Source organism: Hemitrygon akajei, chromosome 25 (genome assembly GCF_048418815.1).
Source record: "Hemitrygon akajei chromosome 25, sHemAka1.3, whole genome shotgun sequence".
Classification (NCBI taxonomy): Eukaryota; Metazoa; Chordata; class Chondrichthyes; order Myliobatiformes; family Dasyatidae; genus Hemitrygon; species Hemitrygon akajei.
The window spans coordinates 28,170,841-28,185,969 of record NC_133148.1 but is presented as its reverse complement, the minus strand read 5'-3'; the positions used below and the strand labels follow the sequence as shown (position 1 = coordinate 28,185,969).

The following is a 15,129-nucleotide window of genomic DNA, read 5'->3' as shown; positions in this document are numbered from 1 at the left end:
GTAAGGAGACGAATCCCAAGGTTGGAAGTAGCATACAATCTTTGATAATAAATGTACTTTGAACTTTGATTAGGATGGGAATGTAGGAGGCATAATTGGGAAGTTCACAAATGCAATGAAGATTGGTGGAGTTGCTGATAGTTTGGAGAGTAGTCTTAGGCTACAAGATGGATATCAGTATGTCACTGAAAGAGCAGAGGGAGTTCAATCCTGGAAATGTGAAGCGATACGTTTTGGCAGTATTAATGTGGGTAGGATATGCACAGTAAGTGGTAAAGTTCTAGGGAGTAAGAAAGAACAGAGGGACCTTGGTGTGCAAGTTCAAACATCCTTGAAGGTGGAAGCGCTGTTGGATAATATGCTTCAGAATCAGAATCAAGTTTATTATCACCACACGTGTCATGAAATTTGTTAACTTAGCAGCAGCAGTTCAATGCGATATATAATAGAGAAGAAGTAATAATAGCAGTAATCAAAAAAGTAAATCAATTACAATATACATATAGTCAATAGATTAAAAATTGTGCAAAAAGCAGAAATAGTATTTATTAAAAAAGTGAAGGAGTGTTCACGGGTTCAATGTCCATTCAGGAATCAGATGGCAGAGGAGAAGAATCTGTTCCTGAATTGCTGAGTGTGTGCCTTCAGGCTTCTGTACCTCCTACCTGATGGTAACAGTGAGAAAAGGGAATGCCCTGGATGCTGGGGGTCCTTAATAATGGACGCTGCCTTCTTGAGACACCGTTCCTTGAAGATGTCCTGGGTACTTTGTAAGCTAGTACCCATGATGGTGCCGACTGAATTTACAACCCTCTGCGGCTCCTTTCGGCTCTGTGCAGTAGCCCCTCCATACCAGAGCTTATTGGCATAGACAGACAGACATACTTTATTGATCCCGAGGGAAATTGGGTTTCGTTAGTGGGAAATGCTGGTCTTCATTAGTTAGGGCATGAATGCAGGAGCATGAGGGTTATGTTCCAGGTTCACAAATCATTGATTAGACCTTATCTGGGAATCTGCATGCACTTCTGGTCAATGCACAATAGGAAGGGTGTGATTGTACTGGACTTGCTACAGGGGAGACTCAGCGGGCTGTTGCCTGGATGGATTATTTTAGCTATGAAGCTGGTTCTGTTTTCCCTGCAGCAGAGGAGGTTCGTGATAGGGGTGCAGATCCTCTCAGGCTTATGAACACCCATCTTATGGACATATGAACGAGCTTCCGTAAATATTGTTGAATTCAAATGAGAGCCAGTCTGGGAAAACAAGATCTGTTTATGTGCAATCTCCATGCAGAAGTCAGACACCATCCCCTCAAACACAAACTGCTAGTTTCACTGTGAGAGGCGGTTTAGAAGAGCTGCTTTGGAAATTGACAAGACTCACTTCTATTAACGCTTGTGCAACATTACTCTATAAAACAGTGTAACAACCACTGATACTTCAAGCCCATCAAAACCACCCATCAAACAGGGACATCCTGCCTGCTTCTGTACCATTGTAACTGGGCGGAGGAAGCCAGTAAGTAATCCTGGGGACGGCCTGTATATAAAATTGAGGTATTTAGGTAGAGTAGTCTGCAGGAAATTATTCCCCATACCACAGGTGAACAAATCCAGAGGACACAGTTTTATGGTAAGGTCTAAGAGATTTACATGCAATCTGAGGAAACCCTTTTTCTGTTAGGGAATGGCGAGTAACTTGAATGCACTGCCAAGAAAGTGTAACTTACAAATTGTTAAATATTTATTGCAATGTCCTGCTAAGACAAACAACACATTTCACAACATACAGTATGTCAGTGATAATAAATCTGATTCTGGTGGAAGCAGAACTGCTGACAGCCTGTAAGAGGTGTCCAGATGAACACTTAGGTCAACTTGGCACAGAAGGCTATGGGCCCGGTGCTTGAAAAATAGAGTTAATATATTATAATGAACATGTTGGGTCGAATAGACAGGCTGTATGACTGTGACTCTATGATAAAGACTAGTCCTTAATCTCTCTACCCTTGTGTGCTTGAAGCTGTTTTCTCGTACCTTAAATTGTTCCCATGCTCCAAATCATAAACACAAGCGATTCTGCGGATGCTGGAAATCCAGAGCAATACTTGGAAAATGTTGGAGGAACTCAGCAGCATCTGTATGTAAAAGGATTTAAGAGTCGAGTCGTTTTGGGTTAGCACCCTTCATCAGGACCCATGCACCAAATAAAACTCCTTCAAAAAGAATGGAAACTTAGGCACGATCAAGAATTACTGTCATTTTCATCCATAGTTTGCTCATGACCTGTGCAGATCCTGATGGAGCACTGCCAGCAAAATGCATCTGCTGATGCTGTATCGGACTGCAGTCAGAAAAGAGCCTCCGTACTTAAAGGTACACTTTGCATGACAGCAGTGTGAGGGGCCTCGGTAAGTCAGTCGACCATGGATATTGCTCCCTAGCTGTCTAGATACGCAAGCCTGGGCGGTACAATATGAACAACGTTGCTCATGTAGCAAGCTCTCCCTCTCCGTGCATCTGATGAACCCAAAGAAACGGCGGACACCGATACAGTTCGGCACCAGCAACATCACAGGAGTTGCCAGTCAGTGTCGAACTCAACATTAAGACTGCCTTAGGGACTCCAGCTCTGGATTTTTCCCTCTGGGGTTCCTCTGACTGGGTTTAACTACAAGGCAGCGGAGGTTTGAGATCAGAGTTTTCCTTCTCTTAGATAAGCTGCCAACCACGGCTGATGAGCCCCATCTACCTGAAGTGAATGGTTTTAAGGCACCAGTAACTCACCTTGGCCCTTTCTGTCAGTCGAAATGGTTCCGCCAGGCTTAGTAGCTAAGCCACATATAAAGGCCAGGAGCTGGACTTGGTTGTCAGAAGCTATTTGAGGTGCACGCCATTGTGAGCATTGAATTAGGTAGTGGGAGCTTGTCCCCAGCTACAACAACCTTAAGGAACCTAGACAGCAGTAACACGTTATGTATGCCATAGAGAAGATAGAACTGGAGGAGGTATGTAAAGAAAAACAGTGTTTTCTGTGTTGGATTCTGATATTTTTAATTCAAGACTCTTTCGAAAGTCAAGAAAGAGGCACAAAACATGTTGCTTCATGATAATTTTGTTAAGCATTAATAGAACAAAGAAAATTGAAAATAGACAGTAACAGGAGCAGAGGCTAGGAGCAGAAGGGAAAGAAGAAACAAAAAGAAAGTGGTGCTGTGTAGTCAGTTCATTTTATATCCCTTAGATAAGAAACAATCCATTCAAATTCACAGACAAGAGTTAACCAATCGGATAGACCAATTCAGATAATGCATGACCGAGGGAAGCTTCCAGAATCAAACAAATATAACCATTAGGGAGACACACTGGACAATCGCATATACATATTGTAGCCACTAGGAAGCATACTAAACAGTTACAAATATACAAGTGGTGGTAAAAAAAATAATCAGGCAATTATTTGTTAAACTGGAGTGAAAATAACAATTAAACAGTCTAATCCAACATCTGCAAAATAAAATAAAAATCTACTGAATGAGATGAAAGCCTTACATGAGTAATACCTCAAAAATTTTGTAACATCATAAGTTTTGTGAAGGTGATTTTAAATGCAGTCAAACCACTTTTTAAAACATCTGACTTAATCAGAGAGAGGGTGAAATGCATTATTCCAATTCTCTTTCTGAAATGTCACTCTTCCATTCCACGGACATTTATCCCAAGCCCAGCCTTTATCTTTCCTATATAAAATGAAGTGCAAAGAGTATTGGAAATTTTTTCTTTATTGTACATCATCCATTGAGGCAGAAATGCTAGGAAAAGGAGATGGGAGAGTTCCTGATCTTCACACCATGTCAGCTTTGCTCCTCTTCAACATGGGTAGAGAGGCCACTCAGCCATCCAATAAGTGATTCTTCCAGAACATTACTAATCAGAGCACAATCTAAGCACTTGGTGAACTATGGCCCTTAATCAAATTGTAGTGTTCAGTTTTTTTTAATCATCCAATAATAGTTATTTTCTGGATTAGGGTGCTCCTGTTTAAACTGCGGAGGCTTTCTGGATGGTTTGTGTGACAACTAGCAACATTAGATGTGTGTTTGATGAAGTGAAAACATCAGATACAATTTCATAGACCTCAACTAGAATTTCTTTGGCCAGTTTCATGAGCGTTGAAATTTCATTCCAAACTCCCTTTTAATGTGATTTATACAAGGTCATGAGAAGAAGATAGTGGAAATTAGAATGAAACCAGAAAATGGTGGAGGTACTCAGCAGACTGCCATTATTCACTTGCTTGTTGTGATTTTTAAAAAGTCATTGATTTGAAATTTTTAATTTGTTTCCATTTGCTTGGCTAGCTTCATGTAGAATAAAGAACAATACAGTGCAGTACAGGCCTTTCGGCCTACAATGTTATGCTGGCCTTTTAATCTATTCTAGATTCAATCTAACCTTTCCCTTACACATATCTTCTATTTCTCTTTCATCCATGAGCCTGCCTAACAGATTCTTAAATGTCCCTAAGGTATCTGCCTCTACCGCCACCTCTGGCAACGTGTTCCTTTAATCCACCCCCACTCTCTGTGTGGAAAAACCCTACCTCAGATATCCCCTTTCATCCAATCACCTTAAAATTAAATCCCCTCATATTTAGCCATTTCCGCCCCGGAAAAAGTCTCTAGCTGTCCATCCTATCTATGCCTCATCACCTACACCTCTATCAAGTCATCCCTCATCCTCCTTTGCTCCGAGGAGAAAATTCCTAGCTCGCTCAACTTATCCTCATGAGACATGACCTCTATTCCAAGCAGTGTACTGGTAAATCTCCTCTGCACCCTCTCTAAAGCTTCCCTGTTCTCATAACTGGACACAGTGCAAGTGTTGTCTAACTAGAGTGTTATAGAGCTGCAATGTTGCCTTGTGGCTCTTGAATTCAATCCCAATTAAAGCCTACACATCATACGCTATGAATGTGGATCCAAAAATCCCTCCAGGATGGTCTTTTTTCATTCCATAATATGTTGACTTTGAATTACCAGTCATTCCAAACAAAAACAACCCCGTGTGAAATGAGCTTATTTCTTTTATTGTGCTTGAGAATATATTGACCTTCCATGCATACAGCTACTCTGAACATACAAGTAGCAGCTTAACTACAGTATGTCCGCCTGGCGAATGGTATTAAGAATGAAGAAGAGAAGATGGCGGCGTGATGCAGCGCGCAGCGGCCACTCCGGGATGAATATCTGTTATCTGTCAAGTAGGATGCCGTGTACAATCCTGATTCGATGGGGACGGACGTGAGAAGCACGGAGGAACATCTGGTGAAACTTCTAAAATGCCTGTTTCGCTGCCGCTGCTACTGTGCGATCGAAAAATCTCCGGAGAGGAAGGCCCCGAATCCTCGGCTTTGCCTGTTGCTTGATGGCCGGAGTCGAAGTGCTCGGCACTCGGTGTCGGAGGGCTGGTCGGAGGCTCGAAGTTTTCGGACGGACTCAGAGTTGGCTGTGGTCGGGTGCTTCCAGGGTGCTGCATCGGCAAGTTTGCGGCGCTGGAGGTTCATGGCAGGAAGAGTTTTTCTTCTTTCTAATGTCTGCGTGAGATGATGGGCTATTGGGGACTTTGAGACTTTTTTTTACCGTGCTCATGGTCTGCTCTTATCAAATTACGGTATTGCTTTGCACTGTTGTAACTATATGTTATAATTCTGTGGTTTTTGTCAGTTAGTCTTGGTCTGTCTTGTGTTTCTGTGATATCATACTGGAGGAACATTGTATCATTTCTTAATGCATGCATTACTAAATGACAATAAACAAGGACTGAGTGTCCTCAGAATCTAATCGAAGTTCTATTAAAAACAATTAAGGAAAAGGAAGTCTATTTTTGTAAAGAAGACTTTCAGTGCTGAAATCAATAACGATATAAAGAAATTGTGTTTTAGGCTATACTACACCAAGAAGGCCACATGGATGATGCGCTTTCACTCTCGCGTTCCCAGCAAGAGGAATCACAGGCTTCCCGAATGATTTACAGCACCAATGGCCTCTTCCACCAATTCATTAAGTAGGTGTTCTTCTGTTTTTATTTTCCTTGAACAAACAAATGAATACCTGGATACATATTGTACGTCAGTCCAGATCAGTGGAGAGATTATTTAAATGTTAGCATCAGATTTAAATTGTTCATTTTCTGTGCAAATAATGATTGACATATTGTAAACTTTGAAATTTTTTTGCCATTTCATAATGGTATTTGACATCACCAATTGGAACACTTTCTTCTGTTGGTCAGTTCTCCTGATTGTACCACAATATGAATGAATGAAGTCCAGCAAAAGAAATATGATCAATGTCTGTTTATTGAGATACAGCCTGAAATAGGCTCTTCCTGCCCTGCAAGCCGTGCCACCCAGCAGTTCCCCAGTTTAACCCTAGCCTAATCATGTGACAATTTATAATAACTAACCTACCAACCGGTACGCCTTTGGACCATGGGAGGAAACTGGAGCACCTGGAGGAAACCCACACGGTCACAGGGAGATTGTACAAGCTCCTTACAGGCAGCAGCTGGAATTGAACCCGGAAGGCCTGTACTGGAAGCATTGCGCTAACCACTACACTACCATGCGATGCCATATGTACGTGAGTATTTAGTGTAAGTCAGCAGGATAAACACTGAAAATGATTGTAAGAATGACCATGAATTTTCATTGGTTGGCTACAGAATATTTAGAATAATAGGTTTCTAAAACTGAATTCCTATGTTCACTGTACTCTTTATTGTTCTTTATGAAGAGGTCTAGATATGCTAAGTGGAAAGAATAAATCTTCAGCTCCAGTGTCCTTACCCATCGATATCATCATGCTGAGCCTTCAGGATCTGATCAGCTACTTCCAACATCCAGACGAGGAGCTTGCCCATGAAGAGAAACAGACCAAATTGCGCTCACTCAAAAACAGACAGAATTTATTCCAAGAAGAGGTAAGCTAACAGCTCCTTTTTAAAAAAAAATATAGGAAGAATCTATTGATGGAATCTGTTAATTTCAGGAGTAATGCAAAAGAAACAACTGTCAACCTGTCTTACACCCCTCAAGCTAATTTCCACTGGCTTTGAGGAAACTAATTACAACTCCAATTTTACCTGTGAAGCCATTGATGAAGCACTTGCCTTGTTTATTAGGGCCCTCCATCAGTCAATGTTAATGACCTACTTACATCTGTGGTTAAAGCTAACACCCAACACTATGGTGATGCATGGAGGTCTCTGTTAATGGAGTGTTGTGTGATTAAGGTGTTCAGGAAATCATTGATTTATTGAGACACATTGCAGAACAGGTCCTTCCAGCTCTTTGAGCCGTGCCGCCCAGCAACCCACTGTTTTAATCCAAGCCTAACCACGGGACAATTTACGATGACCAATTCAACCTACCAACCAGTACGTTTTTGGACTGTGGGAGGAAACTGGATCACCTGGAGGAAACCCCTGGGTTACCGGGAGAACATACAAACTCCTTACAGAAGCAACTGGAATTGAACCGGGGTCACCTGTACTGTAAAGTGTTGTGCTAACCACTACGCAACCGTGTTGCCCGTATGTTAATGTGAATGCAGATTGATATATTTTCTGAAATCTTAGGGCGGCACAGTAGCATAGTGGTCAGCACAACGTTTTACAATACAGGGGACCCAGGTTCAATTCCTGCCGCTGCCTGTAAGGAGTTTGCATGTTCTCCCCATGAGCCCGTGGGCTTCCCCCGGATAATCTGGTTTCCTCCCACCGTCCAAAGGCGTACTGGTTGATAGGTTAAATTGGTCATTGTAAATTGTCCCGTGTTAGGCTAGGATTAAATTGGGGGATTACTGGGTGACATGGCTTAAAGGGCAGGAAGGGCCTTTTCTGTGCTGAATCTCAATAAATTTTTAAAAAGCCATTACAATTTGGTGTGATGTACCACCAGCAAGAGGAAGGTTGACATTTACATCAGCATTGCAAGTGTATCGGTAAGGAATTTTTATTGAGTGTAGCGATTTTTTTTTTAAAAATATGCTTTCACCCCAATTTTAGCCATGTAATTCAATTCTGATTATATGTGTATCCAGCAACCTGGCACAGGGAGCAATACAACTGGAGACACAAGACAGCAGATGTGGAGGCATAGGAATGGTTGGTGTTTGGATTGAGATGCTGCTTCAGGATGAGGGTGTAGAGGGAAGTTGGCCAGTATATGGAAGTGAGAGGGAGGGGTGAGATGACAGAGGCTGGTAAGTCATACGTAGGACCAGATGAGGGAGGGACGATGGCCAGATGGAGCAGGAAGAGGGAGATAGAGCGTTGTCAGAGGTTGGTAGGTGATAAATGGAAGTATAATAATACAAAAAAAGGCAGATGGGGACAGATGTTGGAGGGGAAAGGGTGGAGCCCAGATAGACTGAAAAGGCAAGGTGTTGGGATCTGGGATGAGAGCCGATTTGGCTTGTTCTCTGCGATGGTCACTCCTCTCGCTCTGCGGCACCGAGGGTATGAAGACTGCCTCAGCTGTTGTGCTCCTTGCCCACTCATACGATGAACTGATAAGTGAGGCTTTGGGCCTAATCTGGGCTGCTCCAGGGTTCGGATCTGGGGACTCAACGTTTGGTTCAGATTGTTGTTGTTGGCTTCAATTGTTTGCATGATTTGTGCTTTTTTTTCCTCGTGTTTTGGGTGTTGGTCTTTTATTATTGTTTTTTGTTTAATTAGGTTCTTTTGGGTTTCTTGTTTAGTGGCCTCTTGTGAGCAAACAAATCTCAGGGTGTATAATTTATACATTCTTTGATAATAAATGTACTTTGAACTTTGAGATAGACTAAGAGGTGATAATGGATGGAACTGGGTTGGGGAGGGGATAGGAAAGGTGAACTAAGATAAAATAAATACAAGTAAATAGGTATGTGAGCAGCTGGAGGGGGAGGGTGATGAGTCAAGATAACAATGGCTTTACAGAGTTGAATGTTGGGTTGAAATTATCCTTCTTGAAACCAATGGAAATGAGCTTCAAGGTTGTAAAACAGGTTGCCGTTGTATTACTTCTAAAGGGAGAGAGACTCTAGATGGACTGGTGGGTATGGGATGGGAATAAATCGCCTGAAACTGGAAAATGCAGTGTTCATCTGAATATTGCAATGACATTAGATGTGCAATGAACTCTGACTCACCACACATATGGCTATCGAGAGACACAGAATGACTGGCTTCACACGGAATCGAAATATAGCTGGATAAGCTCAATATGATTGCAATATTCTGTTGAGTACTCAGTGGAAGTTCTTAAATGGCACCAATCCACAGCAAAAGCACTAACCTTCAAATGATGTAACTGGTGTTTTTAATTGTGTATCACTTTAGGGCATGATCCAGCTGGTGTTGGATTCCATTGATCGACTGAATATGTACAACAGCGCTGCTCATTTCTCTGAGTTTGCAGGAGAAGAAGCAGCTGAATCCTGGAAAGAAATCGTTAACCTTCTTTATGAGCTATTAGGTATGGAATTTAAACACAATGCACAGATGGAAAAGATGGGACTCCTCAAACTCCTTTCTTCATGGCAACAGTTGGGTGTGGTGGCCTCAGAGTTTAAGTTGTTGAACTGGCTATCAGATCTTTTGGAGACACCTTGAGTTGCACCACAGCAGCAGCAGAAACATTTCCAGCTAGTTTATATAAACAGCCATTGATAAATCTTATTGTTAAACATGAGATTGCTAGATTGTCATGAACCAATAAACCCTTGAGTGAAGGAAATCTGCCATCCTTAGCTGATCAGGGTCATAGGCCCACCAGTGCGTTTGAGTTTTTCTTTAATTGTCTCAGTTCAGGGATGCAACATGGTAATAAATCTTAGTTTGCAAATAATACCCGTATCCTGTGAGTAATTTTATTAAAAAGTCTTGCCAGAATAAATGTTATGTGGTGTTAATCATTAACGTTTGATAGAATTCCCTGATATGGTTGTTCTTCAGCCTGTCATCTATATTCAGTCAGGCAGATTATGTAGTTATGTATCCCTGTGCTGTTTGAGGGACCATGCTGTACACAAATAATCTGATACTTTTTGTAATATTATTAGGCTGTACACATTTTAAGAGTATAACCTTGTTGGTTGTGATGCCTTTTATGAAGTTTTGAGATCATGAAAGGTGCTATATTGGGGTGGCATGGTAGTGTAGCGGTTCGCACAATGCTTTACAGTACCAGTGACCCGGGTTCCCACCGCTGCCTGTAAGGAGTTTGTACGTTCTCCCCATGACCATGTGGGGTTTCCTCCAGGTGCTCTGGTTTCTTCCCACAGTCCAAAGATGTACCAGATGGTAGGTTAATTATTCATTGTAAATTGTCCTATGATTAAGCTATGATTAAATCGAGGGATTATTGGGTGGCGCGACACATAGGACCGGGAGGGCCTATTCCATACTGTATGTCAATAAATAAATAAATGCAACACATACAAAATACTGGAGGAACTCAGCAAGTCAGGCAGCATCTATGGAGGGGGATAAATAGTCACTGTTTCACCTGGAGTAGAAAGGAAGGGGGCAGAAATAAGAATAAGAAGGCAGGAGGAAATAGAGGATACTGTACAATCTGGTGGGTGAGACCAGTGAGGGGGAGGACAGGTGGGTGGGAGAGGAGAGATGAAGTACTAAGCTGGCATTTGACAGGTCGAAGAGACAAAAGGTTGAGGAAGAGGAATCTAATAGAAGAGAGCAGTGGACCATGAAAGAAAGTGGAGGAGGAGGGAGGTGATGGGCAGGTAAGGAGAAGGGGTGAGAGAGTAACCAGAATGAGGAATGGAAGAAGAGGTGGAGGGGTGGGGGGAAATTAGAGAAATTGATCTTTATGTGTTCAGGTTGGAGGCTACCCAGACACAAAATGTTGCTGCTCCAACCTGAGCTGGGCCTCGTCATGGCAGACATGTCAGAATGGGAATGGGAAGTCAAATTGAAATGGGTAGCCACTGGGAGATTTTGCCTTTTGTGGCGGACAGAGTGAGGGTGCATGAAGAAGTAGGGTGCCTTAATCTCACTGGCGTAGAGGAGGCTGAACCAGGAGCATCGGATACAAACAGTTACAATGATAGAATTTTTTTATTCATATATCTTGTATTTTTCCCTTTGCGTACAGCTTCTCTCATCCGTGGAAATCGTAGAAATTGTGCTCTCTTTTCTGATAACCTTGACTGGTTGGTCAGCAAACTGGATCGATTGGAAGCTTCTTCAGGTACTTTAATGTAGTGATTGTTATATTGGATGCTTGCCTTGTCAAATACTTGACAGTAAAGAATGTTTTAAGGTTTGACTACCATGCAATATCTGTCTGTGAGAGCTCTAAGCTGCTTCTCTCTTGGCAAACCTTGCCAAAGGTTTCTACATCTGTGTCCATGGTGGAGTGAATACAGCAAAATGGGTGTGAAATCCTGAACATCCTGGTGTTATCCCCAGCTCTTCATTCTTATGCTGCAAAATTTATAGAAATATTTGTGTAAATATCTGATTTAAGCTAGCAGATTGTCATCTTAAGTACAAAATTTAAGAAAATGAGAAAAAGAAATTGTTTAAGGTATTGTCAAAAGACTATACATTGAAATCCATTGACAACACCTGACTTAAATTTGATGCAAAACTGAAGAACAGATGTGGCCAGCCTTCTTTGAATAAATCTCGTATTGTTGTATTGGAGAGGGTTCAAAGGAGGTTCACGAAAATTATTCTGGAATTGAAAGGCTTATCCTTTGAGGAGTGTTGGATAGTTCTGGGCCTGTACTCACTGGAATTCAGAAGAATGAGGGGTGAGCTCATTGAAACCTTTCAAATGTTGAAAAGCCTCGATAGAGTGGATGTGGAAAGGATATTTCCTAAGGTGGGAGAGTCTAAGACCAGAGGGCATAGCCTCAGAATAGAGGGGCGTCCTTTTAGGATGGCGATGAGAAGGAATTTCTTTAGCCAGTGAGTGGTGAATCTGTGGAATCTGTTGCCGCAGGTGGCTGTGGAGGCCAAGTCATTGAGTATATTTAAGGCAGAGGTTGATAGATTCTTGATTAGTCAGGGCATGAGGGGATAGGGGGAGAAGGCAGGAGATTGGGCTGAGAGGGAAAATGGATAAGCCATGATGAAAAGATGGAGCACACTCGATGGGTTGAACGGCCTGGTTCTGATCCTGTATCTTCTGGCCTTTAACCGTTTTTAATGCTATTTGGTTATGAATATTGTTTGAAATGCTTTCACCCTTTTGCTTTCTTAAAATGCACCTGGTTGATTCAGTTACCATCCCTAATATCTTATTTGGTTTGTGGTCAGTGTTTTCCAGTGTAAAAGCAGAAATATGATTGAAAATTGTTCTGATGTTGACGTTAACAAATTTCACAGGTGATAATAAACCTGATTCTGATTCTGGCATGATAGGTATCCTGGAAGTCCTGTACTGTGTTTTGATTGAAAGCCCGGAAGTTCTGAACATCATAACCGAAAGCCACATCAAATCAATTATATCCCTGTTGGACAAACATGGACGAAATCATAAGGTACGTTACTAAATGGTGAGAAAAGATTTGATTAGGTATTTTTAAACAAGAAAGTCTGCTGCATTCTACTATAGGGAGGATATCTCTGCAGCAAGCATCTCAAGTTAAGGCACAATTTTATATCCATTTGGGATCTGTCATGGAGAATATAATTCTGGAGGCAGTTTCAGGCCTTGGAATAGAATGGATGGTAAACTAGAATAGACTTAGAAGTTGAGGTGGCAGGTACAGTGGCAGAGGAACCTTTCCCACAGACTGTTAAGTACAAAATTGTACTTGAATCAGAATCAGGTTAACGTCTTTCTCACTTCCCACATCAGGCACACTCTTACTGGGTGTCAGTCACCTGACCTGACCACTCTAAAATCAATCACTCTCCACTTTTTCCCTTCCACCCATTGAATCTGCTTCTATTCCAAGTTTAATATCCACTGATCATATTCCTATCAAACTGCTGACCGCCCAACCTCTCTCCCTAGAAACCATGTTAAAAAGTTCTCCCTTCTCAGACCCTGACTCTTTCCTTCATTTCTCCTTAGAAAACTAATCTTGGCCCCTTTTCCTATCATCAGTCACTTTTTCCTCTTTGAAGTATTTGGGTGTGGTCACTTTGCAAATCCAGTTTTAGCCCCAGACCCTGTACTGAAGGATCTAGCAATTAAAGATAACATCTTGCAAAGACAAAGATGAGCTACATTTCCTCTTCCTTATTTACCAGTTGTCTGAGGCCTCCGTCAGTCAGAGTTGACCATGGATGACCGTCCTAGATGTCTAGATATACAAGCCAGGGCAGTACGATATGGAGAGCAAGCTGTTGCCCATGTAGCAAGCTCCCCATCTCCACACATCTGATGAACCTAAAGGAACGGCAGAGACCGATACAGTTTGGTACCAGCAGCATCGCTGGAGTTGCCCGTCAGCATTGAACTCAATGTAGGACTGGCTTAGGGATTCCGGCTCCAGATGTTTCCCTCTGGGTTTACTCCCAAAGCTATGAGTGGGTAGAGCCGCAAGGCAGCTGTGGTGAACTACATATACCTGTCTGGACTGCTCCAGTGGCTCCTCCCACAGGCCCCTGTATAAAGGCGATTGAGGCCTGATGCCCGGCCTCATTCTCCAGGATGTAGTGTTGTTCATTCTTCCAGTCAATAAAAGCCGATACCTCGCTTCTTACGTCTCAGAGTGAGTTACTGATGGCGCATCAGCAGCGGAAGTTTGAGACCAGAGTTTTCCTTCTCCTAGATGAGCCGCCAACTACGGCTGACGAGCCCCATCTGCCCGAAGTGACAGGTTTTAAGGCGCCAGTAACCCACCTTTCCCCCTTCTCCTGTCAGTAGAAATGGTTCTGTTGGGCTTAGTCCCTAAGCCACACATGAAGGCCAGGAGCTGAACTTGGTTGTCAGAGGCTATTTGAGGCGCGTGCCATTGGGAACATCTAATAGGTAGTCGGAGCTTGTCCCCATTACCACCCCTAGCTATAACAACCCTAAGGAACCTATAAATCTTGTAAATTATAAAACCTTCTCTTCATCCCTCCACTACTGCCTCAGACATCCTCCCAACTTCAGTCCTTTACCCACCACGTTCCTTATCTGCTTTCTATTTCTTACCATCAAGCACAACCCCATCATTTTTGATGTGCCTGCTGAAACACCTAGTTCTCCCATTCCGTAATCTTTGGACACATCCACTAATTCTAAATTGTCAGACTGCTTGTCCGATGTTGAGTAATTGATGGGCAAACATGACTCCTGTGAAATTTTGAAAGACGTAATTGCATTCTGTCTCCACTGAAGATTTCGTAGTCTTGAAATGAATCTAGAGAATGTTTATCGTACCCACTGAGGTAGTAACGTTGTTTGACCAGGTGCCAGTAGAGGACTGACGAGTGAATAAAGCTTTGTGCAAGTTGGTGTATGGATAGCAGAGTATGCAGTGCGATGATGGCTGGCAGAATGAGAGAGCACCCGCCCCCCCCCCCCAAGCATTCATTAGATGGGGATTATTTTATCAGACTTTGAATAAACTAAGGTTGAGCCAATATTGTAATTTTAAAACAGGAAATTGACAGTTTTATTGATAACACAGGATTCTGCAGATGCTAGAAAAATGGAGCAATGCTAGAGGAACTCAGCAAGTTAGACAGCAGCAGCAAATAGATAGTTAAGACGTACAAACAAGCTGGATGAGCTCAGCAGGTCGGACAGCATCTGTTGAAATGAGCCAAAAAAATCAAGGAGTCGGAGAGAGGCGGAGATCACAGAGGGGGGCCAGTGAGAAATGGTCTCACTGAACTCCCGTCAAAGAGAAGATTTAAACTTCTTCAGGGTAGGCATACCTCAAAGAGACTTCACAGCGGAGTAACGAATAGTAAACACAAAGTACACTGCAGGTGCTGTGGTCAAATCAAGATGTACAAACAAGCTGGAGGAACTCAGCAGGTCAGGCAGCATCCATTGAAATGAGCCTTGAATGAGTTTGTACGTCTTGATTTGACCACAGCATCTGCAGTATACTTTGTGTAAATAAATAGTTGATGGTTTGGGCAGAGAGGACTGGAAAGGAAG

At 42.4% G+C, this 15,129-nt stretch overlaps 1 protein-coding gene across 6 annotated transcripts in view; it reads left to right on the top strand.

Moving 5' to 3' along the window:
- The window catches only part of LOC140716481 (ryanodine receptor 1-like), a 560,721-nt gene that overhangs the window by 101,782 nt on the left and 443,810 nt on the right, over positions 1-15,129 (top strand). For all 6 annotated transcript variants that reach the window (XM_073029249.1, XM_073029247.1, XM_073029248.1 and 3 more), the window contains 5 exons: positions 5,947-6,068; positions 6,800-6,986; positions 9,390-9,525; positions 11,167-11,262; positions 12,444-12,562. In XM_073029249.1, coding sequence (XP_072885350.1) covers positions 5,947-6,068; positions 6,800-6,986; positions 9,390-9,525; positions 11,167-11,262; positions 12,444-12,562 — 660 coding nt within the window. The remainder of the gene's footprint in view (positions 1-5,946; positions 6,069-6,799; positions 6,987-9,389; positions 9,526-11,166; positions 11,263-12,443; positions 12,563-15,129) is intronic.